General features: G+C 47.8%; 8 protein-coding genes and 1 non-coding gene across 9 annotated transcripts; 3 read left to right on the top strand and 6 right to left on the bottom strand.

The window, feature by feature from the left end:
* Positions 1 to 381: 381 nt before the first annotated feature.
* Positions 382 to 5,708, bottom strand: BKA55DRAFT_566347 (uncharacterized protein). The gene is made up of 5 exons (XM_046192621.1): positions 4,531 to 5,708; positions 4,381 to 4,478; positions 3,893 to 4,330; positions 1,070 to 3,847; positions 382 to 1,022 (listed from the first exon to the last, which is right to left on the bottom strand). Exons 1-5 carry the CDS (start codon positions 5,273 to 5,275, stop codon positions 768 to 770), a joined length of 4,314 nt encoding a protein of 1,437 aa, XP_046050086.1. The 5' UTR covers positions 5,276 to 5,708; the 3' UTR covers positions 382 to 767.
* Positions 5,709 to 6,436: 728 nt separating this feature from the next.
* On the bottom strand, positions 6,437 to 8,025 carry BKA55DRAFT_689342 (WD40-repeat-containing domain protein; the record flags this gene model as incomplete). The annotated part of the gene is made up of 2 exons (XM_046199341.1): positions 6,437 to 7,452; positions 7,506 to 8,025. The coding sequence occupies 2 exons, from the start codon at positions 8,023 to 8,025 to the stop codon at positions 6,437 to 6,439; spliced, it is 1,536 nt and encodes a 511-aa protein (XP_046050087.1).
* Positions 8,026 to 8,322: 297 nt separating this feature from the next.
* On the top strand, positions 8,323 to 9,778 carry BKA55DRAFT_566349 (uncharacterized protein). The gene has a single exon (XM_046192622.1). It carries the CDS (start codon positions 8,373 to 8,375, stop codon positions 9,651 to 9,653), a length of 1,281 nt encoding a protein of 426 aa, XP_046050088.1. The 5' UTR covers positions 8,323 to 8,372; the 3' UTR covers positions 9,654 to 9,778.
* A 236-nt stretch (positions 9,779 to 10,014) lies between these two features.
* BKA55DRAFT_538698 (uncharacterized protein) lies at positions 10,015 to 10,849 on the bottom strand (the record flags this gene model as incomplete). The annotated part of the gene is made up of 3 exons (XM_046190053.1): positions 10,015 to 10,156; positions 10,231 to 10,604; positions 10,817 to 10,849. 3 exons carry the CDS (start codon positions 10,847 to 10,849, stop codon positions 10,015 to 10,017), a joined length of 549 nt encoding a protein of 182 aa, XP_046050089.1.
* A 4,287-nt stretch (positions 10,850 to 15,136) lies between these two features.
* Positions 15,137 to 15,669, top strand: BKA55DRAFT_689345 (uncharacterized protein; the record flags this gene model as incomplete). Its single annotated transcript, XM_046199342.1, has 2 exons — positions 15,137 to 15,197; positions 15,260 to 15,669. The coding sequence occupies 2 exons, from the start codon at positions 15,137 to 15,139 to the stop codon at positions 15,667 to 15,669; spliced, it is 471 nt and encodes a 156-aa protein (XP_046050090.1).
* Positions 15,670 to 15,842: 173 nt separating this feature from the next.
* BKA55DRAFT_t169 lies at positions 15,843 to 15,914 on the bottom strand. Its single transcript has one exon. It is a non-coding gene; the product is annotated as a tRNA-Asp (tRNA).
* Positions 15,915 to 16,137: 223 nt separating this feature from the next.
* On the bottom strand, positions 16,138 to 17,402 carry BKA55DRAFT_510444 (uncharacterized protein; the record flags this gene model as incomplete). Its single annotated transcript, XM_046187601.1, has 2 exons — positions 16,138 to 16,706; positions 16,754 to 17,402. 2 exons carry the CDS (start codon positions 17,400 to 17,402, stop codon positions 16,138 to 16,140), a joined length of 1,218 nt encoding a protein of 405 aa, XP_046050091.1.
* Positions 17,403 to 18,534: 1,132 nt separating this feature from the next.
* On the top strand, positions 18,535 to 19,877 carry BKA55DRAFT_345594 (uncharacterized protein). Its single transcript, XM_046185775.1, has one exon. The coding sequence runs from the start codon at positions 18,629 to 18,631 to the stop codon at positions 19,826 to 19,828; it is 1,200 nt and encodes a 399-aa protein (XP_046050092.1). The 5' UTR covers positions 18,535 to 18,628; the 3' UTR covers positions 19,829 to 19,877.
* Positions 19,878 to 21,254: 1,377 nt separating this feature from the next.
* Positions 21,255 to 24,938, bottom strand: BKA55DRAFT_689348 (uncharacterized protein; the record flags this gene model as incomplete). The annotated part of the gene is made up of 2 exons (XM_046199343.1): positions 21,255 to 23,862; positions 23,914 to 24,938. 2 exons carry the CDS (start codon positions 24,936 to 24,938, stop codon positions 21,255 to 21,257), a joined length of 3,633 nt encoding a protein of 1,210 aa, XP_046050093.1.
* Positions 24,939 to 25,632: the final 694 nt, after the last annotated feature.

Raw genomic sequence — 25,632 nt, forward strand, 5'->3', positions numbered from 1 at the left:
AGTAGAGAAACCTGTGAGAGACGAAGATTTATATACTACTTACATTAAAAGAAAATTTGTGAGGTAAGAAAAGAAACTTTAGCAATTGTTCATCAAAATAAGGGTGAAATTGAATATATGCTTAAAGTTGTCCACAAGAAGCTCCAATAAGCCGTCGCATGATATAGCTTTCTCATTATATCTTTCTGCTGTGAATCATTTGTAACTCTAATAAAGTGATTTATGAGATTCACGATCCTGATATTGAACTATAATTAAATCTTGCCAATGAAAGGCTCGGAGAATTCGCGAAAAGGGTTGAGATCGCTATCCGCCAAAGTCACACAACTTTTAATGTTCCCTGTGTTGAAGGCTAAACAAAACACAGAATATACTTTGACTCAATAAAAAAGGTACGAGCGTATGAGTAAATGGTGGATAAATGGTGAGATGAAATCTGTCGAAGCTCCATGTTGGCGGTTGAGGCTCGCTACCACGATCTTGAGCTGCATTGCGACAAGTTATACATAGATGCCAACTTGCCAGTTTCATCATCGAAATCAGAGCATTAGATCTCGCTTCTCAATTTCCAAGACAAAGTACTGTTATCTTTATACGTAGTCTATCACATCTAGATCATACGTCTATCCGCAAGCCATCCATCCAGACTCCAAATCATCCAAAAGACCAGCATTAAGCCATCACCCAAATGCAGAACAACAAGCACACAACCAAGTAACATCACCAAAGAAAACCCCCACACATAACAGTTCGTAGCGACAAGTACATCATGCCGCAGCAGTTGAAGGCGCTTGACTTCCCAAAGACAGCGGCTTATCAGTATCTACTAAACCCTCACTCAGCTTCTTTGTCACGGCGTCGGGATCTGGCTCGTCTCTTCCGACGAAAGTCCAACTCTCTTCAGTGTCGTCGTCCTCATTTGCGTCGTGTTGTGCGGCCTTGCCCGCGTTACGCTTGATGAGACTCTTGGCGTATTCGAGATCGCGGTAAATGCACTGGATGGCGTTATCGACACCCGATTCCTGTAGATGTTAGTGGTTTGTAGAATTGAGAGTTGAGGGAGACTTACACTGCGGATCTGTTCGCCAAGGACACGAGCCTTTACAATCATGCGCTCGTTACGCGTCACTTCCCAAAGGGCTCGACCGAAGCTGTTGGTACCCCATTTCTTGACCCAGACTCCAACACCGAGATCCTCAACTCGTGTAGCAAAGAAGAACTGGTCGCCAAAGAATGGACGAATGATGGTGGGAATGCCAGCACGTAGACTGGCGCCTGTTGTTCCAGAGCCACCGTGATGCGCAGCAGCGTCAATCTGACTGAATAGCCAATCGTGTGGTGCGGACTTGATCACATGGATCTCTGGAGGCATCTCCGGCTCTTCGGGGCGAGGCTTGGACGGATCGTCCTTGGGTGAGATTCGATCGGACCAACCCTTTGAGAGAATGCACCGAACGTCTGCCTTGAGGACAGCGTCGATGACCTCTTGTGTCATTTTGGGAGGATCCTTGACGATGATGGAGCCAAAACCGACGTAAACCAACTTCTTTCCATCAGCCCTGGCCTTGGCGATAAAGTCCTGCAGTTCCTGAGGCGGCTCCCAGTCACCTCCCTCATTGAGGAACCAGTAGCCAGTTACTCTGATCCAATCCGAAAAGTCCAGAGGAGGTGCAACCACGCTAGGACTGAAGTTGTACAGGAATGGCACTTTGTTAGGCTGCATCTTCTCAAGATTTGTACTGGGCAGGCCAAGTGTCTTTCTTCTCCATCGATTCACCTGGTAAGCCGTAGCCTTCCAAAAGATGTTGTCAAACATGACATATGTCATATAATTATATGCTCCTCCCATCTTGTGCTCAGGCATGATGAAAGCGTGAGGATATGCTCGTGTCCTAGTCCAAGGCATAGTGAACGCTCGGAAATAGGGAATACCAAGCTTCTCCGCGATGTGAATGCCAGCCATGGCAGAAGGAGACTCAATGAGAAGTTCAGAACCCTCACATGCTGTGTAGGCAGAATCTAGAAGTTCGTCAAGCCATCCTCGGAATGTTGAGTTTGCCTCCCGAAGGAAAGCCCAAGTGAATGTTCCATTCTCAATACAAAGGCGCATCAGTTCACCAGGGTCGCCTTCAACTCGAGCGAATTCGATACCATGCGACTCAATCCATCCTTGAAACTCGGCATGTGTGGCAATCCGAGGCTTGTGGCCTTCAGCAAGAAGGCCTTTGCACAAGGCAATGTATGGTTGCACATCGCCTCGAGATCCGATGGTGAGACATGTGATTTTCATCGACTTTTGCGGCTTGAAAGCAAGACCCGACGAATTGGGGTTGTCAAACAATATTGTTGGGGCATTCGAGACCCCAGAAGTCTCGCGTGGCAGCTCCAGCTCGTGGTTGACGAACTCGTCCTGTCGTGCAGCCTTCAGGGCGTCACGTTCCGCAATTGCAGCAGCGGCTTCCTCGTCGTCTTGCTCCTCTTGATCAAGGTAACCAGACTTCTCGAGAAAACGGTTAGTCTCCATGAGTTGATGCAGCGTCACCGCGCAATCATCTCGGAGCCCTGGTCGTCTAAACTCAAAGAATAGCTCCTCATGACCACGGATGACGACAGTGAGACCGTAGTAACCAAACCGGAAACCCTTTTCCTTGTGGACATTCTCAATGTCCTTCAAAGGTAGGATGAGTTTTGTCCTTGTGCCGGGATACAAGCTTCGGAAGCAGAATGATCGATCACTGATATAGAACTTTCCATAAAGAGGCAAGACCTTGAAGATGGCCCCAAAGTACGTCGCCACAAGCTTCTCTGACTCGGGTAAGGTGAAATGCGCTCGGAATCGATCCATGGCGGTCTGCGTCTTGTCTTCCGCGTCCGAATCGATATCATCGGCATCGTCATCGGTCTTGAGCTCTTGAGGCTCATCGTAATGCCTATGTTCTCCTTTCCACATGCCATGCACCTTTTCTACATAACCCAGTGACTCGGTCGCAAACATAGAACCCATACGCTGGCTTGTACGACTTAGATACTCGGCAAAGGCGTTGGCTCGTTGTAAGGGATATGCTCCAATCTTAGTGATACTGTTGAGTGTTGGTGTTACTGGACGCTGAGAATCACTCGTTTCACCACCCATTTCCTGCATAGCACCTGTCGTTGCGGCATGGTGAATGTGGCGAGGGCGCTCTCGGTTGGAGCTAGAGTTCCGAGGCGTTTTCTTCCCAGACTGATCGCGTTTTCTAGACGCCGAAGCAGAGCGTCGCATCGTCGGGCTGTGAAAGACCTCGCTTCCTTGAAGAATCTGGCTCGCGGATGGATCTTCGAACGAAGACGGCGATAGCGTGGAGATGCTTGGGTTGTCGATCGATGAATGAATAAACGAATCTCCCGAGTCTTGAGCTTGTTGTTGTTTGGGAGTGGTGTTGCCGTGCTGATGACGACTCGTTGATCGTCTCGTGCCGCTGAAGCTCCTTCGAGGGCTGAAGTCTCCGATCGAACTTGGCACATCCATACTCTTTCGTCCAAATCTCCTGAAGCCGTCAAAACTCGATCGTGGGGCGTCCATGCTTGCACGAGGGCTCAGTTGGTTTGGTGAATGAGGCGATAATGGCGACATGGGGGCCAGTGTGGCCTTCACGGTATCGCGAAGTTTCCCTGTATGCAGTCTGTCAATTTGGGGAAGATGACGGCTTGCTGCCATCGATGTCCGGCCGGATGGAGACTGAGAGCTCTCGTTCTCTTCACGACTAGACACAGCTTTCTCCGCCGACCGGCTCTCTGAAGAAGCCTCAATGAGGATCTTAAGCACATTTATGGCATCTTTTCCAAAACTGAAGAAGGAGAAGAAGTACTATGATTGTTAGCGGAAAGCTCTTCGAGACTTTGAGTTACTTACCTCATCAATAGCATATGTCTCGTCATTGTCAATGACCCTAACCTTGCAAGTATCGGCAAATGCGATCATCTGAGTATCTTCGATATCGATCACATTTTTAATCGGCAATGAGATCTTGACGCTGTCGCCATCGTTGTGACTTCGAAAAATGACTCTCTGGAGGCTCTTGACCCATTCTTTCGCACTTGGAGCGCTGTCGGCCTTGAATTTGTACGTTCGGTGATGTGTCTCAACTGTGAAATGCAGACCTTCCTTATCCTTGTCCACAATGTTTGCTGAGATGCCGTATCGCAGATCAATCTGTCCGTGGGGAAAGTAAACGTCTGTCGCAGTCTTGTAATATGCCAGAACATCGCCCTTTAGTCGGAACCAAAACCTTGTGTAGCTTGGGCTGCGTTTGCCGCTCTTCGACAGATATCCTGACTTGGCGGCCTCATGCTGTGTTTTGTGTTAGCAACTGTCTGGAAAACTGAGAGTCAGTTACATACCGCCTTCTTGGGAAGGTATGCATAAAAGCAGATATGCTTGGAAGTGATGTACATGTACCCTTGAAGAAGGACACTTTGTAGTAGCCAGCAGGGGTATTCTATGGCTAGTTAGCAAATCAAGATAAAGATCAAGATGTAACTTTGACAAACCCTCAATGACTTGCTCGTACGTATCAAACTCGAAAATCTCCTTGAGCTTCTTTGCCAGAGCCGAGACTACCTCGCCATCACTAGATCGACTAACATCAGATGATAACCGGTCCAGATCGAAGCTGGGTCTGCTAGACAAGTCCGCCTTGGCCTCCAACATCCTACTCATGACCCCTTGTGTATCCTGACGTGTGAGGGTAAGGGCTGGTGCAGGCGACAAGGTGCCGTTATCTTCCACGTCTGATTCATCAGCAGCCTCAACCGGAGCAGATAGTCGAGATGGTTGGGATTTATGCCGGGAGCGAAGTTTCGGCAACGCAGGTAGCGATCGCAACAGCTTATGCTCCGAAAGTCTTTTCCTTCTGTGCCCTTTGTCTTTTCCCTTCCCTCCTGGTTGCAGGATCGATGTTTGTGCGATATGGTCACGGCTATGTTGTGATGATGATCCCTCACCCTCTTCGTCACTACTCATTCCATCGAATCGATCGTTGAAGTCGACACGAGAGCTAGCAGTCGCAATAAGACCAAATATGCTCTGGTTCATATTCATGAACATCGGTGGTCCTTGCGTAGTGTCATCATCTTCTTCTTCGTCTTCGGCATCGCTTTCTCGTAGAGGCTCGGGAAACACGGTCGCGGTGGAGTCTTGTCGCTTCCTTCTATGAAGTTCCTCGTGGACATGCTCTTTGATGTCCTCATCGCCAATGCTGGCTTGGGCCGGAGCATCATCAGCTTGAGAAGCCATGATGGCCGGTCAAGTCGAGCGGGGCGTCGGTCAAAGAGCGTTTACAGTCGTGGTTCTATTGCGATCGGAAGGATAGAATGGTTCACGAACGTGTCGCCTCAAAATTTCTTGTGCGAACTCTAAACCGATCGAGCGTTAATCTCTAGGAACGGTCCGAGGATGGGATGCGAGTGGTCATGCAGTCGTGAACCTGGACCCGGTTTGCGCCGTATACAGCCAACACTATGCTATCGTGGGGAAATAATACGACTCGAAGTTGATGCCATCCACTGCGCGTATCGGGATTCGTGAAAATTCGTTTGTGTGAGTGTTACGCTACGGTACGAATGTTATTGTTGGGGTGAACAAAAACAAACGTAAAGAGGAGTTGGAGGAAACAAACATTCGGATCGCAAGAAAACGAAGCATGGATGAAGATAAGGATCACGGCATTCCTGATCAAGAAGGAACCTGACCCTGGGGCTGACGCTGCCTAGGCTTTTAGGTCAATCTGCCTGAATCTCCAGTGGGGTTTTAGGGGACGGGTAGTGGACCTGACCTTCTCAGCGGTGGAAATACCCTGGGGAAACAATGGAACCCTTGTATTCTATCCACTCTTGTGAGTTAAGAATTGTTTATCATTGGCTGGCACTGTTATCGATTAGAAATGACGCCAATCGGGCGGCTCATCCTTCAACACCGTGAATCGATCACATGCAAGCATTGGTCAAGTGGGAAAACAAGCCCAGATGATGTGAATAGTGCCCTTGCCATGCTGACCATAAAGGCCCTCACTCAGAGAAGAGCGATCAGCTGTTTGTGAATACACGTCATAATGAACGTCCATGCGATAAGTTTCGGTGCCTGAGTCAGAGGAACGCCATGGCTCGTCATTCACCTTGGTGCAAAGTCTTGAGTGGCTAGGAGTAGTAAAGTTCACACAAGCGTTAAAACGTGATCGACTCAGCCTCTATGTACAATAGAAGCAACTGTTTAAAACAAGGGTCCGATAGTCCTCGACTCTCGTACTCGGACATTCGTATTTTACACTACTCCAACAAACGCGTATACCGTTCCGCCATTGCCGACTACTTGATCCCTTATTCACGAGATGTAGCAAACCAAAACTCCCGCTTAAATGCTGATTCCATGCACCCCTTTTCGAAACCGGTAATCCGAGGCTCACTGCCAGAAACAAAGCTTTCCACTAGACGTCGCACCAGCGACCCAATCGCGAGATGGGTGGAAGTGTGCGACTGCTGGTACTGCAGTGATACCCTCCCCATCAAGCTGAGCCAGTTGGCTACCGTCTGAAGCAAAAACATCCACAAAACGGTTCATGTTGCCAATAACAAACTTTTGAATGCCATCATGAGGACGCTTCTGCCATTGAGGCTTGAGAATCGTCACCCACCGGCCAGTCTGGTTGTTGTGGCGTACTTGGTGGGCTGGTTCAATGCTGATGTCCTGGCCAGGCTTCCACGACGAGGCATCTGTGAAATCGTAAATCTTAATAGTGTCATCATAAGAACTAGTTGCGATATGACCTGCAGGACTCCATGAAGCATGCGATACGGATAGTCGCGATTGATGCTCTCCAAGGAGAGCAGGGTGTCTAAGATCTCCCTTGCCGGTAATCTTGCGAAGATCCCAAATCTTAATTGTGCGATCTAACGACGCAGTCGCGAGCAAGTGAGGTTGGAGCGGATGCAATGAGAATCCGCCAATCTTTTGATCCGAGAGCATCCAGATTTCGGCGTCATCAGAGGTTCGAGTGTCGTACTGACCCACGCCACCGTCGAGTGTAGAAAAGTACAACATATGGGGGTTCGACTCTGCCATGTCAAGGGCTGAGATGGGCAGATCCTCATTGTGATCCGATGGCGCCCATACCTGGAAGGTCTTCTCTTTGTTCAAGTCCAGTCGCCGAATTGATGAGTCGTATGAAGAGGTGTAGACAGAGTTGCTATCGTGCTGAGAGAAAACGAAGGAAGTAATCGTGCGACTATGTATCTTAAACGCAGAAATGGAAGGATCAGGCACAGATGCATCTTCGTCTTCATCGCTTACTTCAGGAGCAGTCTGCGAAGCGTCAAATATGCCCATGTTGCCTTCTTTGTCCCCAGCAAAGATAAGCGGTTTCGATTCGGTGGGGTGAAAGCCGAGAGCATAAACTCGTTGGGGTGTGATCTTAATGTCTGTGTTCCAGTGATTAGTGACATGCGTCTCGCTTGTGCAAGATACTACTTACCATTTGGAGCCCAGTGCTCGTATAACTTCAAATCACCCATGCGCTTTCGCAGCTCCTTCAAATCCTTGTCGGTGGTTTCCTTAATATCTTCCTCCGTAAACGTTCGGACTCCAGGCTGCGCACCGCGGACGAGGCCCTTAAACCCGTCGACACCAGCGAGATACTTCTTGCCCTCGACGGCGATATCGCCGAGCTTTATGTCTCCATTTACTCTCAACCTTTTAGCTTTCGCCTCCGCTGCGACATGCTCGGCTTCAACAGCCAGTTTTCGCTTTAATGTATCATTGTCTGCGTCGAGACCAGCGAGCCGTGAGGACTGCCGAGTCGGCATAGCTGGTTCACGTTTCGCAGGTGTACGGGTCTTCGATCGCGATGGCGTTGACTTCTTTGGGGGTGTCGGCATAACCTTCTTAGCGACTACGGCGACATCGGCTAGAATCTTCTGGTTTGACGCCATATTCTCTTGACGCCTGCGCTCGAAGGCGCTCATGGGCGAGTCCACGCCCTTCTTAGGAGGCATGGTCACGGTGAATGAGGCACGCAAAAGAAAAGTTTGACCAAAGGACTGTAAAGCAAACGTGACAAAGAAGGGTCTTAAGAAGAGTGTGCCCGGAGCAAAAACTCGAGTGGTTGTGCTGTTTTGCGCAAACGGCAAAAAAAATGGGAGGATCGTGAATGGTGACGTGAAGGGCGCAAACCAAAGCGCGACTCATTAATTGAGTTTGGCGCGAAGTCACGCGCTGGTGCCTACGTGTTCTGCATCCGATATTCAGCCGACCACTACTGTGAATTAGCATCAATTTTCAGCCTCTGAAATCTCATGTGAAAAACAAAGGTTTCAACAAGTCCTTCAACACAACATAAAAAATGTCTCGAAATCTTTTGACGTTCTTATATCAAACAAGGACACTACAACTAGCTTGTAGACGTCCTGCGAGTATTATTTTCACTCAAAGAGCTGGAGTTGCGACTTCGACGAGACGACTTAGAAAAGTCGATAATTCTGAAATTCCTTTCGAGTTTGACGACGAGGAGACAATAAATGCAAATGAAACTGAGATTGAACGACAAGGAACTTTGACGCCGACGGAAACAGAGATTTTTAAGGGGATTTTTGACGATATTGCTCAAGGCCGCTTAGCCAAAACCAAAAAGCCTTCTCAGTCTGACCAAACTCAACCTACAAGTTCAACACCAAACCAACATCGACCAGATGCGGCACGTGGAGGAAACACACTTGTCGAAAAGGCCCACAACTCGAATTTCAGCGATGACTTCCTCAAGCGTTACCCAGCATCTCTTCGAAGAGCTGCCGAGAATGCTCTGGGCAAATTCGAACTTGCACCAAAGCGCCCCAATCTTTACAGCTTGACTGAGCTTGATCAGGCTGAGAAGAAGCAGATGCGTGAGTGGGCAAAGTATGAGCAGATTAGGGAGAAAGAGAAGAATAGAGTGCTGGATCTCATGAAGGCCTGTGAGACTGACATTGATCTTTGGAATGTCATGGAGGAAGAGGTATTCTCCTTGCCTGGAAAGCTGGGTATTGTCCAGAAAGACACATCGGTAAAGAGGGGTCGGAAATCCAAAGAGCAAGTTGCCAAGGAGGAGGCTGAAAAGGTGAAAGCCGAGAAAGCAAAAAAGACAGAAGGGGAGAAGCCTGTTATGGATATACACGGACATCTGTACTCTCAGTATCTCAACTATGGCCTCGATCTCTTCGACACCGCATTTGCGAGATCATCTATCCTCGCATTCAACATCCTCCCACGAATCAAGGAACTCGGCCTGTCCTCCTACGTCCTTGGCGTCTCAACCACCTTTTTCATCAGACTCGCTGAAATCCATTGGAAGCGCTACGGCGATGCTACATCAGCCTTTGACGCTCTTGATGAGATGAAACCAGTCGGTTTATTCCCAAATGAACAGCTCGGTGATCTCGAGGGGTTGGTTGAGCAGATATCAGACCACTTGCATAGCTGCACCTGGGGTGCTCAGGGACCTTTTGTTATGGCTATGATGCAAGGCCCTCCCTATGATGCCAGTCTTATGAGTCGCCTGGGGCGCATGAAGGGGCTGATTGCGAAGAAGCACTTTTACAACGAGAGAGACGGTCGATCTAAGGATCGCTCAGATCGAGCTGAGTTGTGAGCATCTAGAGTTGGAACGATGTGTGAATAATTGTAAGATTACGATGTTTGGATATGTATCAAAATGTATTTTATGGTCTGATAGCTACCGGGTACCAACAGAATGCTACATTGAGTTTATTTGTACACCTGTGTTCTTTCGCCTGAATATTTACCTATAGCTTTGTGCACATTACCTTACCTACTAGTACTACCTAGGTAGGTACTAAGTGCTGGAGAGCACCTTCCTCGACCATTCCTTTAACTGGTAGTCACTTCCCATGAAATAGCCAGATTTCCTTGCGTCTCTTGCCCTATCTAATTGACATAATGTGTTCCTGCTATCTCAATAGCTCCATTTCAATGGAAGTTGCTCTAAAAGGTCAGTTGTCCTCGTTCGGAGAGAAGCTGGGTATTTCAAGATGTCTGCGAGCCTGGATCTCTTCTTTTCTTTTCTTCTTCTTCGTCGAATCCAGGCTCTTCCCCAGCGTCCTATAGCCCTTCAGCGGTCCGCCCGAATCATGCCTGTAGGTGTTATCCGCTGCATCTCCCATTCAGTAGCATTCTAACATCTCGGCAGACTTCTTCTTCCCACACACCCTGGTACCGGTATCCTCTTGTGCCGCCGGCCGTTTACTACACTTTCTCTGCTCTCGTATGTTGGTGGAGGATCTTCCCTAATGCCCCCGGTATTCTTTACCGGTGGGTGACCCGTGACAACCTCCGCCATGCGGCGGGGAGGGGAATCGAGATCCTCACTGACCTTCGTAAGTGTCTCGAGTAGTGAGTAAAGTGAGCCAAGGGCGGCACGGATACCGGTGTGGCCGACCCCCGACAAGCCCAAATGGACTTCGGTCCAGCCCGGGCACCCCCTCTGCCGTATTAGTTTGGGTCCTCCAGACCCGTGAGCATTCTGTTGTCTGACTTCCGGTCCGAGTTCAATGATGTCTCCTCTTGCCGTCAGATCGCAATACTGCACATCAGTCCTCTATACCCAATCGACCCTGGACCATTTGCCAGCAGGAAGACCCCTAGACGTTCAAGCCTGTCTATGATTCCCCTCTGGATGGCCCGTTCAAAAGTCTGCTTGGATATCTAGTCCTAGGTTTCAAGCGATGTGTTCAACAAGCCACAGCCCTATCATCACACGAAACGCCTTCTTGGGGGTCATTTTATCTCATTCACCTCCTTCCCTCTGTTACCTTGATCTTGTAACATCAAGGGACTATTCCCGTTCAAAAGGTCTCACTATTACGACATCGACATCGACATCAGCATCAGTCTCTTCGGCTTTGCGTCAGACTCCTTGCAAACCATCACAGGCAAACCCAGTCAGTATTTCAATGTCTGCACTACGGCTCACCAGCCCGGGCCCTGAATTACTTTTCAGCAGTCCTTCAGATGTTCTAAGTTCTGTGTGGTGATTATAAACTCTCAGCCACAGGTCTCAACTGCAAATAACACGTCCTTCAGATGTTCAAGTCTGCTTGTATCCCCAGATCCCGGACAGAGGGAGCCCCCACCCGCTCTGCCGTATTGGCCTCAGTCCCCCTGGTCTACCATCATTTTGCTGTTCACCTTGGAGACCTGTTGCGGTTATGACTATGACTTGGCATGAGAATAATTTCCTCCTGTGGATCTCCGAGGGACCTCGAGAGCACACCGGGCCCAATCGACACCCTCTTTTCTCTATTAGTTTGGGTCTTCCTGGGTTATAATGTCCGATACTCTCATTCCTTCTGTGCCCCAAAATCTGCTGCATCTGGCATACCAACATCAACGTCGGCCACTCACCAGCTTGGAGCTAGGCTCCCTGCAAAACACTATGGCCTACTTGAGGGTTAACCCAACAACATCGTCCCGGGGGCCACCAACCTCTCTGAGTCTGAGAATCTCACTGGAAGGGACAGGCTCGCTCTCGTTGCCTGTAAAGTCTGCTCTTCTCTTGTCATCCCCGGATACCCATTCGCTATCTTATGGCCTGTATACTCCTCTGAGCGAACCGATGGCCCATACTTTGCAAAACACATTCAACTTGGCCTACAACTATTCTGGAATGACATACGCCTTCTGATTATCTTACAAGCAGTATCCTTTCTGGAGACTGGAGTCCAGCAGATTTTCTTCCAGGCCATCCAATCAGCGAATCTTTCTTTCATTATAAGCTTCCTACCTTCTTTTTTTTTGGGATTTACAGATACCGCCATCCTCAGATGTCTTGTTACCTTTCAAATTCGGGTCGCTGTTTCTTCCGAAATGGAAGCTACCGTGACAGCTCCAACATATGCTGATCTGTCGAAACTCTAAACGACTCACTGGTCCCGAAATACTTTACATCCGGGAGTCCTGGTGTGCAACATTATCTAGCTGCTCTTGGATAACGACATCATCCCAAACGAGGATAGTTACATGCCCCTAGAGTCAAGACCTTTCATCACGACAGTATGTTGGGTGTACAGCTGCACCTACACTCTTTACCAGGGGCCATATATCATACTTCCGTCTTCTCCTAGCCGGCTTAAGACGCATATCATCATCATGGAGATCTTAAGTGTTAGCGCCACCAAAGTATCTGCACTCTGCTACGTTTCTTGGCAATTGGCTTTTTTTTTTGTCTAAATAGACAGTACAGGATCAGTCTCCTCTCGGGGTATATTCCAGCACCTCTATTTTCTCTCCGTTATTCCCCTCAGCTAGAGGTCAAACCTCGTTCAACACGAGCTTAACGCCGGTGAGCCTTACAACCAGCAACCGCCAAGCTAATTCGACCAGCCGCAACTTGCATCATCAAGGCCTACTCTTCTGGGTATTTTATTGCTTTGGCAATTACGGCCCATGACACACCTAGGTGGTTTGGACACAAGTTCTCTGTCGATCAGGTTTCACGAGCCCAGCTCACATGCCTTGAATCCCTGTCCAGAAGACGGCATATCCAAAACCCACCCACCGCCACAAGTCTCTAACAAGCTAGAGAACTCATAGGACCAAGGCGAGGAAAGGCTTGGCTGCTTTACTACGTGCAAGCCATGTCACACGCCTTAGAAGATCAATTACCTCGCAATCAATCTATGGCATGACCGTTTATATATCAAGAACACCAGTTCAAACCTTCCGGGCCACCATGTCCCAGGTCACTATATTCGCTCTGGCTTCCATGGCAGTCTTTCGTCAGTGCCTGTCAACGGCACTCCCACTGTTGTATTACAGTAGCCCCCTGGATATGCCCTTCACTCCTGAGGGATTAAATATCCACGTGATCCTCTCCGGTTGATCAGGAAAACAAGGCTCTAGACGCAAAGCTCAGCCTACAATATGAGCGTCATACCACAACGCTTCGATAGTGACTACGCTGATACATTCACTGCCGCTAATATACACCCTCAGCAATCTCAACTCTGATGAACTGAGTTCGCGAGCAATCCCTCAGCTTTAAGATCTAGATTGGGAGACTGTATGGGGCACGCAGCTGTTCAACCGTTGACGATACTGCTCCAATTGGCAGCACACACGCCCCCCGACTTTTGGTTTCAATATGTCAGCAGTGGCTATTAAACTAAGTCTCGGTGTCACTGTTGTATTCTTCAACACTATGTATTTTCGGAACAAGATTATTCGCATTGTCAACACAAGGTCTCGGAAGACGAATGCACTGCGAGCACTGCCTGAGAAGCTCAAATGAGATGTCAATGAGAGGCTGCGCATAGAATTGAAGAAGAAACTTCTCAAGATCACCCATGAAGATACCTATATCATACTGCTTTCCGTGACAAGACCTTTGTCGGAGGTAATTGGGTTGCGTTGGAAGACAGTGGTTGGGAGGATGTGACAGGACTGTTGCGGATCGAAAAATGGGAAAGAATAAAATGGCATTCTCTTGGCACAAATTGGGCAGGGAAACCCCCAAAGAAGGCTCCAAGAGCACATGTTTGTCTATGTAGATTACTTCATGTATTGGCTACATGTTGATAATACTCGCCAACTCATAGAAACCTACTCGTTTTGGGAAAGAATATGACAAAATATATTGTGTCGCTTGATCTGATCTTCCATCTGATGTTCAGGATTTAAAATCATCTAGCTTTTAAGAACAAAGGCTTAGTTTCGCTCGAATTCCTCTTCTTGCCCAATCTCCTCCCTTTACAAAGGCAGTGTCGCACAAATATGTCGAAGACTTTTGATAAGAGCCATCTCATTCTCATTTGTAAGAGACACTTCCTTTAAGGTATCTGCCTCTCTAATTCCCAGAGTCATCATCGGAGCCTGTGTGTAATTATTTGCTGCCGAGTCTTGCGGCTGAAATCTTCTTTTTAGGCCTCCGCTCTGTCGTAAGCAATACTCAGCTGTCGTCATTCATTCCGCATGTTTATGCCCTTGCACATGACGAGCGTCCCAAGCTGTTAACAAGCCACTTGCCAGATATGAGGTTGGGAGGACAAGTAGCAGTTGTTTCCACCAGCTCAAGCGTTCAAGCACCCCAAAGACCAGCTCGAAGTCTCTCTTATTCATCCTCACCTCTCCCATCCCACAGGCTAGGAGCCCTAGTATACCTAGGAACTGGTTGAAACATTGCCTGTGTGACAAGTAATACCAGAAACTGGCGGCATAGCTGTAGCCCTCGGGAGCAGGAGGTATAGGCAGGTATTGAAGTCTCCCACCAAGCCTTACAGGTCCTCTGATACAATGTTTAAGACAAGTAAGCCCAATCATAGCAACACGAAATCCACACATGGCTGAAAGCGGGTGGTGTTTCTTTGGTGGTGGTGATAGGTGTGTTGGCCAGGATTTCTTGCGTAGACGGTTGTTCAGTGGATTTGCATGAGAATGAAGCAATAAAGCGCGCAAAAGAGCTAAGTCGGTAGTGGAGGGTGTATATTGTAGACCGCAGATTGTACTTGGTTTTCGTGGTCCGGGATTGAGAAGAGGGAGGGTTTGGTGTTATGCTTCAGCAATGAAGAATCGGGGCCAAGAAGCCTTCTATTTATACCCCAATAAATTAAGATGGTCCCCAGTCGAGTCATCATGTAGGTTTATGGGATGGAAAAGCATAGTGCAAGATGCGAAAAGTCTAAACAAGATAGAGTTATTCAAAAGTGTCACCTTGATCAATCAGGATCAGACGAGGAAAATATGACAACGTGGCCCTTGGCTCTTAATATAATAAATAAGAGCCATGCTACTCATGACTTTGCACCAAGGTGAATGACGAGCCATGGCGTTCCTCTGACTCAGGCACCGAAACTTATCGCAGTGATTGGGTTTACATGGCATTTTGTAAGTAATATTATATGAACAGCAAAGAAACAGTTTCTCTCCCTCAGCTTCCACGAGATTTGGCAATACCCTGTCGCAGACAGGAACGGAAAATAAGACTCACAGCAGTAGTTTTTTCACTTCTTATAACTATAGCAGCGACTCTTCCAACACTGATGGTTCCAACTCGGACACTTGTGCTGAAATCAGTATCGGTGTTGGCTTTCGAGTTATGAAAGTTGGGATTCAGCGGCCATGGATGAACGCTGGTATCTTTGGGCGGACAAGGGACTTCTGCCGTGCAGACCCTACACTCGTAAGCGCAGCAGCAGCAGATGTTATCAAGAAGCAGTTAATGCAACGACTGACGAATAACAGATGTTTCAGGCGTTGATCAAGGTAGTGATAACTTACTTCTACCAAGCCTTCAAACATCCTACATCGTTGTCAAGGACATTCACATAGTCTTTACATCAAACAGCGGGTTCCAGGAGGGCACTCTTGACGATGCTCAAAGTGCCTCATCGCCTTGGAGTGGTGGTTTCCTGAGCTCCTCGAACTCGAGCAGTAGCAGCTCGTCCTTCTTTCACCACGAGGCTACGAATATTCAAACTTCTTCTACCAACATCTCGGTCAAGTTCCCAGCCCCACAGATTTTGGGATGGATCAACAAGCTCATGCCAGAGGACAGGTCGAAGAACACGTACAAACCACTTCCAAGTGACGAGTTTGATGATCTTGTTCCAGGTCAGACTCAAGACTCGAGTTCAAATGCAGCATTAAAGTAAAGATAGGTTTGGATTTAGAAGGATGTTTTAAAGGCACTATAAGGATATAAGTAGCCAGCCTAGCTATTACAGTAAACTACTTGCAGTTAATCTTAAGATAAATAAAGCATTATTGAAAAAAAGCTAAAAATATAATAAAAAGTAAATTGCCTGTGTATCACAGGTGGCTGGATCTCTCCCGCCGGGAATTGAACCCGGGTCTCAAGCGTGACAAGCTTGCATACTGACCACTATACTACGGAAGACATAACCGGCTAAAGCCGGCTGTAGTGAGGAACTATGATTGGATCAGCGAGCCGTCAGTATATATACCCCGGTCTTCTAGAAGCTCCCAAGCAATACTTCTGCCCTTCTCCAGAATGATTTGCATACCTTAGGTAGTCTTTGATCTGAGAAGCGTTGAAATGATTTGCAGAATGCCTGAACTTATGTCACATTGGTATTTAGTCTTCCGTATATATTTAATGCTTAAGCCTCGCCCCAGATCTCGTTGGCGATCTTCCTAACCAACGCAAGCTTCTTCTTCTCCTCCTCAAGGTTAAGAGGATATCCACTCTCATGAGTACTAAATCCGCACTGAGGACTGACAGAAATCCTCTGCAGCGCCTCCTTCTGAGTCTCACCAGTTCCCTTGGCCACCCAATCCGCCGCACTCAAAACACGCTTCTTCATCTCCTCCTTATCCTCCAGCTGAGGCAACTTGGTGCTAATGACGCCGACAACGACATTCTTGTCCTTGGGGAGGAACTGAAGAGGCTCAAAACCACCGGCGCGCTCAGTGTCATATTCAAGGTAGAATGTGTTGACGTTGAGGTTGCGGAAGAGCTTCTCGGCGATGATGTCGTATTTACCTTCGGCGAAGTGACGGCCTCCGATGAAGTTGCCGCGGCAGAGATGAATACCTGTGTGCATGTCTGAGGGAATCTTGGAGAGACTGTCGTTGTAGAGCTTGATGTAAGCATCTAGGAGATCATCGACGGTGCCAATATTATCGGAATCAGCAGCCCAGCCATCGCGGAACTTCTGACTACAGAAGTCTGGATAATGTTAGTACTCGGTTTCTCATCCATTGAAAGTAACCTACAAGCCATGCCGGGATCATCGAATTGAACGTTTCGAAGACCAGCCTTGTAAAGCTGATCAAGCTCATCCTGGTAGACCTTGGCAACATCCTGGAAGTACTCCTCATCGTTTTTATACGCCTCGGGAGTGTACGCCTTGCCTTGCTTATAGCGCATATGGAACCAAGCGGGAGTGATCATAGTAAGCTTGATAGAGCCCCAATCCTCCTTTGGCACAAACTTCTGGACGAGCTTCAGCTCATGGAGGTTCGAAACAGACTTCTCAGGGCTGTGGGAGAGTTTTCTTCCAGCAATGACAGACTCTCCAGGCATGACCTGCCGATCAGTCTCGATCAAGCTGACCACGTCAGGGTGGTAAAGACGGAACATGGAAGCATCAGCGTCAGAGAGCTGGGTCGTTCCCTCGAACTCGTCCCACATAAGGCCCCAGAAGCGAGTACGAGTGAACTCTCCGCTGGTAACGGCCTTGAAGCCTAGGTCCTGCTGCATCTTAACAACGTCCTTAACAGCATCATTCTCCACAGTCTCGAGGCCGGCGTTTTCGGGGCTAAGACCCTTCTCACGGATCTGCTCTCTGACGTCAAGAAGAGCTTGAGGTCGGAGCAAAGAGCCCATGTGCTCAGCGCGGAAAGGTTTAAGCGTGGGCGTCATATTGTCAAATATTACGTATAAAGTTCAAAGAAACTTGCAAGAGTGAATTGGTCCTAAAAAACGCTTCTTAAATGATCTCGACTAGAGTAATCTTAGGAGGAGGGGCGTTTGCGGGGCTTCTCATCGTAGGGCGGGGTCCGTCCTAATAAGAAAAGGGCTGAATGGCCGCGATCTAAAGTCGTCTTTGTCCATTTTGATCTGCCGTTTTCCGTATACCCGGTTTATGGTTCTTGGTGGTGGGATTTGGAGAGGGGTAATGACCGGAAGGGATAATGGCCGAGGCTGAAAGAGGAGATGCCATGAACCAGGATGCACTGTGTTACATTGAGAACTGATAGGTTGGTCTTGTCTGGAGTCTGGGTGGTGGTTTTGGTAGTGAGTGAGACGAGGATACGCTAAGGATCTTCAACTGAGTGAGGGGCTGTCGTGGTATTTATATCCTATATCCGAGAACCCTGAGGTCCTGAATCTAGCAAAATAACTCATCCCACATCTTTAGGAACCATAGCTACGACCTAATTAGCGCATATTTACTTTCTAGATAATTACGCGAGCAACCATTTGTCGAGAGGTTCCCCCTGGTGTCGCTCGGAGATTATTCAAGGTTAAATGATTGCAGGCAGTCAATATGCAGAACCCGCTCTGTGAAACACGTCCATGCATAGAAATCCGGGGAAACCCAGGAATAGACCACTCAATTGTGAAATTCGGTGTGAAGAAACAATTGCATATGCAGGAGACCCTGCGCGTCAATTAAAAATAGCAGACCTGCCATTTTTGGTAACTCGTTATTTATCCTCGGACTTCTGTCCGATGGTTTGGATATCGACAGATAATAATAACCTATTGAGCATACTCTATTCAATAGCTAACACAACGGTTGATAAACAATGCTTGTATGAAGGTCGAAAGATTGGCATAGGCGTGCATTTGGCAATGCCTCACGAGGCGTACAGCAGGGCGCATCAGCTCAATTGGTGGCTTGCAGATGCATCATTCCACAGCCCGATTCGTTGTCACTCAATCTATGAGCGGTGATATTCGTCACTTGGTCGCAAGAATCAGAAACCTCGAAGCAATGGTGGCAGAAAAAGACGCAGACGATCCGCGAACTTATATGTTGATGCGCTACCTGAATGATTTAAGCTCCGTTGCTGGGTCAGTATGTGATATGTCAGTACGACCAGCGACACCGGAGTCAAACACCAGCGAGTGAGCCTTTCTGTATGCCCCGGGGCAATGGGGCATCAAAGCTGACAATAATAAGCCACTTAGTCCACGACATGAATTCGCTCCATGCATCGGGGGAGATATCTCCTGGCCTCAAGGACACGAACAACAATCTAACACAACCTACATCCTCCGTCTCACTCACACCGGATACCGTTTCAGGTGCAAGATCCAATCGAAGTACTCTCATGGAGCCCACAGAGAGCTCAGCAGGGAATCAAAGAACATCATCTCCGATTAGAGGATCATCAAAACTCTCCTACGTCACGACTCGTTATCGTTCACCTCTACCACCCAAACTGAGCCCCTTGTCCAAAGACTTTGGTGGATGTACACTATCGCCTAATGGAACCAAACTCCTATGGAGAGACAAACGATATATGCTCATTGATATCAATTCAGGGAAGGTCAAAGATATTGATCCTAAACCGTCCCGGTTCAGCCTTGCAAGTCTTCCATCACGAGCGCATCCCATCATCGAAACCTTCAAAGTCCAAATTCTTACAACCGATGCGTCACTTCTCCTTGCGAGGGCAAGAACAATTCTAGGGACGTTTTGGATGTCCGGTGATAGGCGAACAGGCGAATGGAAGCCACTCGTGAGATGTTCAGATCCTTCCTCGCCTGCTTGCATTCTATCGCTATCACAAAATTGCGCACTATTTGTCCAGATCAATGACAAGGCAGAAGCTTTCATTATCAAGGTGACCAAAACAATTACCCCTGAAGGAAAACCAAAGATCAAATTCTTAACAAGTGGGGCTCTCTGTCGAGGTAATGAAGTCGACCAAAGGCTTTTTACGTTCTCCCGCGTGAAACAAACGATCAGTGCCGTAAGGCATGTAGAGGATTCCGCAATCTTGTACACATGGAAGCTCCACGAGGGCTGGTTCACCGATACTGGCCTATCATGGCAAACACCAGAGCCTAACACACTCCTCTTACCGGCATACCATGGGGAAGATGAGATAGCTATCGTTAGCCTAGTTCCTGGAAGCAGCACTCAGGTTTTGGCAATAAAGTTCCCCAATGATACTCTCCCTGAAGACTTAATAATCACTGGCCAGGAAGTACCATCCTATCCCTCCCCTCCCAAGCAGGGCTGCATCGCTGTGCCACAGAAACGAGCATATAATTACAGCAGAGTTTGCTCAAATTGGAAAGGTATCATCTCTGAAGATAGAGAGCTCATATAGACTAAGTCTTCGGCTGCTTACGGGGAAGTTATAAGCGAGATATACTCTATGTATGCGATTCAACTGGTTGCGAAGAAACCAGATGAATGGAATATATTTTTACCAAATTTCGATCAGTGGGTACGTATGGGAAAGGATACAAGGAGCGGCGATAAGAATCCTAGGATGTATCTTGAGGCATGCAAGCTTAGATGGCCGGAGGAGTGTCAACAAACTTAGGGACATTGGTGCATAGAATATAATACACGACTGATCACGTTGACGTATTTCATCTCACTTAGAACTTCTGTTAAGCAAAATAGTATAATTCAGTATTAGTTTCCAACTTGAAATCCTATCAGGTATAGTGGAAACACTTCATAAGTTCTGTGTGGTGATTATAAGCTCTTGGCCACAGGTCTCAACTGCAAATAACACATCTAGCTCATTATTTGGAACACTTCATCATCCAAGTTAACCACAATATGACTTCAAGTTTTCAGTGACGTTAGAGACCCCCTTTCATGTCTAGTTCTTGTAGTTTAACTCGTCACTTGCCTCTTCTGAGCTTCTACAGCTGGAATATAACAAGCTTACACCATAGCGATCAAAACTATTGACTACAGCTTTGTTCAGGGCCCCGGATTTTAACGCCCGGCATTGCACTGCAACGAGGTCTCTTCTCCCCCCCCCCCGAAATATATTCATACAGCAACACTTATTATTCTAAGGTCTTCAGTCCTATTATTCCTCATAAGAAATAGCATGACTTCTCTTCCTTTCTCAAATACCCTTACTCAAACGCAATCACGATCAATGAGCAAGGACATCAAAGAGCTACACAGGTGACAGGGCAGAGGCGACGAATTCGCAAAGGAAGAAACCGCCAAGTCATACGTCTCCGCCGTCTAAGCTCTACAATCTGAGCTCAACGCTCCAAAATCACTTTTCTCCGCGTCGAGAGCTGTCGTCAAAGAAACATCGGATTGAGACTTATCAAGCAGTTCCAATCTGCGCAGACAGACATCGATTAGTCTATAGAACGAGACTGAGATCATCGTGAACTTGGTGATACTTGAGCATGCTGTTGAACTCTGGGAAGCCTTGCATGAGGCATGTCTTCGTCCCTACCCGCAAGAAGGGACTGTATGGTGATAAGACTATCTGGCTTGATGAGGAGAATCTTGGATACGATGATCTTATCCATGGGATGCCAAATGCTGGAGAAGGAGCGGAAGGGCATGCAGTTAATTCACATTATGACGATGAGTCGAAAGCGTTGGTGAGTTTATTTGTTGGAGCTCAGTGTAGGTGTGAGCAAGGATATTGGTGACAGAGGATTAAATCGGCAGTGAAGGTGACAAACCTGGAACGGTTGCAAGTCGACTTATGTAACCCATGAAGAACTGGATCAAGATTTGCTTGATTCTCGAGACCTTCCTCGAGGCTAGACTGGTGGAGACCATATTCGAAACCGGTTCCAGAAATAGTCTTTCTTTGTTTGACGGCAATACGATCTCAATTCTGCCATATCTCTATCGCACCTGTCCAGGATCTCCTTCAGCGAATCCTCTGGGCTGATAGAACGAGGCTGACGGAATATCAATGCTGCTTTAGCAGCCTCTACAAGCCGAGCCGAGACCGACTCAGACTCAACGATGTAAAGATGTCTGCTCGTCGGTGTGCCAAATGCAAGCACTTTCATATAGATCGCTGGTCCAGGATAGTTAGGTGATTCCGTAATTATGGGGTCTTGGTGTGCCCAGCTCATAATAAAATCCATCAGTGTTACCGCGTCTATCTCGAGTATCATGAACCTAGCTCGCCCAAGGAGACGGTGGCCCGATCTTGGAGCTAGGGCATCTGCTGGACGAAAGAATGAGCCAATGCTATCCTGTGGTGCCTCTGTTTCAAAGTAGACTGGGAAGGTCGCTGATATACGAGCGCCCGCTTGACGGAAAGTTTGAAAGATGCTCGTGGCAGCAGGACCCAGGCTTGATTTGTCTTGGACGTGGGGCCACCACCTCATCATCCACTTGAGAGTCGATATGAGTACTTTGAACCAGAGGCTTCCGATGGGCCGGTTCGTGTTCGTCGTGTGCATGGCCCAGTTTGGGCCGTAGCCGCGCTCGAAGATGTATTCAGGAGCACCAATGAGTCCCAGTCGTCCTGAGGTTAAGCTAATATCGCATAGGGTGTTGAGAATACCACAAATCGTGTCATGTGCGACGTAGGGTTCAAGGGTTTCCAGGTTCCTCACCGTAAATAAACGGTGGCCAAAGCGGAATGAGCTTAGAAAGAACTGTCCCACCAAATCTTCTGGGTCAAGTTCACTATACTTGTTCATTGTTGGGGGGAATATGAAGCCCTTTTCGTAGCTTCTAAGCGTAAGTTTTAGGAAAACGTCCTGAATCTTGGAAGAAATTCCATGCGATTGGTTCCATTCGTATAGCATTTCCAGAAAGTCCTCGGAGTCCCACCTCGGTATAAACCGGTTTATGGCCAGTATAGCTTTGAAACTCCGGCACAAAAGCTCTTCATCGGGAGTGTCGCACGGCTGCCAGAGGCGGCGGCCTTCTTTGGTGTCAAAGATGAATTCTTCGGCGGATCTATGAGTGAAATGGATTGCATCATTCCAGAGTGTAACCTCAAGAATCCCAGGGCAACCAGAGTTCAGATGGTTCCTCATCACTTCTGTCTTTTCCTCCAACCGTTTCCTTGAGACTCGGTCCCCCTGAATAGCATAGCTTTCTAGAAGATCCGGTTCCATCACCATCATGCACTCGAAAGACGTCAATAGAGAGAATGGATTCTTCCGCGTAGATGCTATATGCTTGAGATTAATAGCCATGGATACATATTTTCTGTAGATCCGTAGATCTTCAGCTGAACGTCTCAAAATATCTCGATACAAACTCATAAGATCCTTCGGCATGTCATTCAGGCGCCGTTCGATCTCTTGCTCTGCATCTCCATTGTTTAGGCCCCGAATCAGTGATTGCGTAACGAGTACAGCCCATAAGAAGATGCCTTCAGCTGACTCCGCAACCTGCCAAGCCAACTCTGAGACCCGTAGAGTTTGAGATTCTAGAAGTGTTGAATCGCGCAAGGTTGTTTTGGAGTATTCGAATATATCGAGCTTCGTCAACTCATGCATTTCAAGATATGGGTATATCGAGAAATGACGTGTGAACAAGGGCTCTGGACGACTCGAGACGCAAATCTTGATCTTGGGAGACACCATACTTTTGATAAACCGCAGCGTATCCAGAGTATCTTGCCCCGGACGTGATTCGTCTAAGGCATCAATAAAGATACACACCGGCCGAGAAGGTTGATCCCGGTAGGTGTAGAGCAATTTGCAAAGCCGGCTTTGATCCCAGTCTGACGGTGACGATTTACGGAATGTGGTAGTCGTGTCGTTAAAATAACGAAGGAGATTGGTTTCTTGCGATAAGAGCTGGTAAGCGATAGAGCAAATAAGTCCTTTGAAGGATTGCTGCATAGGACTCCCCGGTTTCCAAAAGAAGTGTGATAGAACGATTACATCCTTATGCCATTTTTCCAATCCCACAAGCGTTCTGGAGTCGGACAGAAGGAACTTCACTAGGGTGCTTTTCCCAGATCCTGGTTTTCCGCTTATCCAGTAAATCAGTTGGTCAGATATGAGCCATGTCTTGAAGTTGTCCCCGTGATCTTCAGTGAAAGAAGGTTCCAAAGCTTCATCTTTATGCGAACTTGTGTCTAGTTTCGGAGCTTTGGGAAAATAAGAACGTTCATCGGGATGATCGTAAGAGTCGCCAACTTCATCGCTGCGTTCTTCGTGATCTAAATCCTGATCTATTGACCCATCCGCTGCTCTTGTCGAGTTGTTGTCTGACCGTTCATCGTCAGATGAGTCAAAACTTTGAGAGTTAGAACCACCAAAGATCCACTCCAAGGTGGAAGGGGTCTCTAAAGCGACAGTAGATTTCCTCTCGTTCATCTCGGGAAAGTGAAGACTTTTCAGAATACGCTCTCGTAGTTCGTCCTCCTCAGCTCTGGCATCAATGCTTCTGGAATCATGGTTCAGCCTTGCGGCCAATAGTAATGCAGAGAGTACTTACTGTCTTCCAGAATTCCAGTATCCAAGGAATGCTTTGGTACAAGCTGCGGCACAGACAGCACCATAGTCTTGCCAGTCCTTGTTCTTATGGCTATCGGCATAGTCGCAAACACTCTTGATTACGATGCAAGGAAAGACCTCCCAGACTCCAACGCTCTCCATTTCGAAGCCTATCACATTCTTCTCTAGTATGAGTTGGTCCCTGTCTTTCCCCGACTTCATCACGGTATCTCCAGAGGCGAATGCTCCGAAGTGTATCATCAAACTTGGCTCTCTTTTGTCTTTGTTACCTGGAATCTGACGTACGGCTTGTTTGATGTCGCACCCAAGCTCTTCACAGCTCGCTTTCAGTGCCTGTGAACATACGGGGTCAAGATCTCTGTGGCAAGAGGCGCAGACGGTGCATTCTCGTGATTCTCGATGCTTGTGACGATAGCCTGCAGGGAATAATATATCATTCGAACGTCCAGGATATGTGTCAGGTACACGGCCGATGAAATCCCGACTAGCCCTCCTCAAGTTTTCCCTTTGACGTGCTGTGGTGAGTTTGGCTAGGAGACTTCTTATCTCCAAGTTTGGTCTTCCTAAGCTCTCGCTTAAAGTGTCCTTCATCTCGAACTTGTCTGGGAACCGACGGCCAAGATCATACTGCACGACGCCAGTGCTGATAATGACATCGCCCAGAAGAATTGGACCGTTTTCAGAGAAAGGCGCGCCTCCACAGATCCCGACGACAAGTGCGAGGTTGATGTTGGGAAAACTCATGCGACAGAAAGCAGCGATGTTTCCTGCTGCAACCTTTCCCATGCCTGGAAGGTGCGCTAGCACCACATTGTGACTTCCAATGACGCCCGTTGAGTATGAGTTTGGGTCACCCCGCGCTTTCCCAAAGGAAGGGCCGTTATCTTCATCCCAGTGGTGGTCAAAAGAGGCAATCACGGCGTCAGCCTCAAGAGTCAGGGCACATATGATGGCGATCTCGAAATCATCACGGGTCTTCGGACGACGGGGCGTAGCTGGAGGCATACTAAGCATTAGCTTGGTGAGTTGATTGAGGAAGCTTGTTCAGGTTCTGTGCTGACTTGAGAGAGCCTGATCAGGCTGGGCTCAGCCGCTCGAGATTCAGCTGACTGGATGCAGGGCACTCACCAATTGGGAACTCAGATGCTAACAAGGGCTTTGAAATAAAGCCAGCAATTGGACCAGGTAAATTCAACACATATCTGTTCTTTTGATATAATAATGGCATTTAAACAAGCTGAATCTCCCTCAATAGGAGTTCAGATGCTCGAGCCTCACCACGGGATAGTGATTGTTGGAGTTGGTGTTTTTGAACGATAATAAACTCATGTTGATTGTTTACTGCGGCTTAAGCTTTTGCGACAACATGCTCTGACCAAAATATCCTTCCAGTCAAGTTAAATTATGGAATAGAGATCGCTTTCTCTAAAGGCTGCAAGCTAGCACTTGAGACTTTCTCTCAGACCCAGCTGCTGACAAACGATGGGGAGGTCCTCGGACGATATTGACGAACAACTGATGAATTATGGGACTCGGGTTCTTCTGGCCGGTTATTGAATGGGAACTATTCCTACAAGTATTATTCTTAAGCGGGGAGGATGTGCTGATGCGTGGGGGTCATCGGAGGCTCGGAGCTCATCCGGGCGATCAGTTCAATATTAGCTGACGATCAATCACGGGGAAAGAAAAGCTATCGGGG

The sequence above is a fragment of the Fusarium redolens genome (genome assembly GCF_020744475.1).
Source record: "Fusarium redolens strain MPI-CAGE-AT-0023 chromosome Unknown BKA55scaffold_7, whole genome shotgun sequence".
In the NCBI taxonomy this organism is placed as follows: Eukaryota; Fungi; Ascomycota; class Sordariomycetes; order Hypocreales; family Nectriaceae; genus Fusarium; species Fusarium redolens.

Bases quoted from the DNA above. Each gene is read 5' to 3' on its own strand.
- BKA55DRAFT_566347 (XM_046192621.1), bottom strand. From the start codon at position 5,275: ATGGCTTCTCAAGCTGATGATGCTCCGGCCCAAGCCAGCATTGGCGAT. The intron at 4,479-4,530 runs GTTTGTCAAAGT...AACTAGCCATAG, and splicing joins GTACGAGCAAGTCATTGAGG to AATACCCCTGCTGGCTACTA. The intron at 1,023-1,069 runs GTAAGTCTCCCT...TAACATCTACAG, and splicing joins TTGGCGAACAGATCCGCAGT to GAATCGGGTGTCGATAACGC.
- BKA55DRAFT_566349 (XM_046192622.1), top strand. From the start codon at position 8,373: ATGTCTCGAAATCTTTTGACGTTCTTATATCAAACAAGGACACTACAA.
- BKA55DRAFT_345594 (XM_046185775.1), top strand. From the start codon at position 18,629: ATGCCCCGGGGCAATGGGGCATCAAAGCTGACAATAATAAGCCACTTA.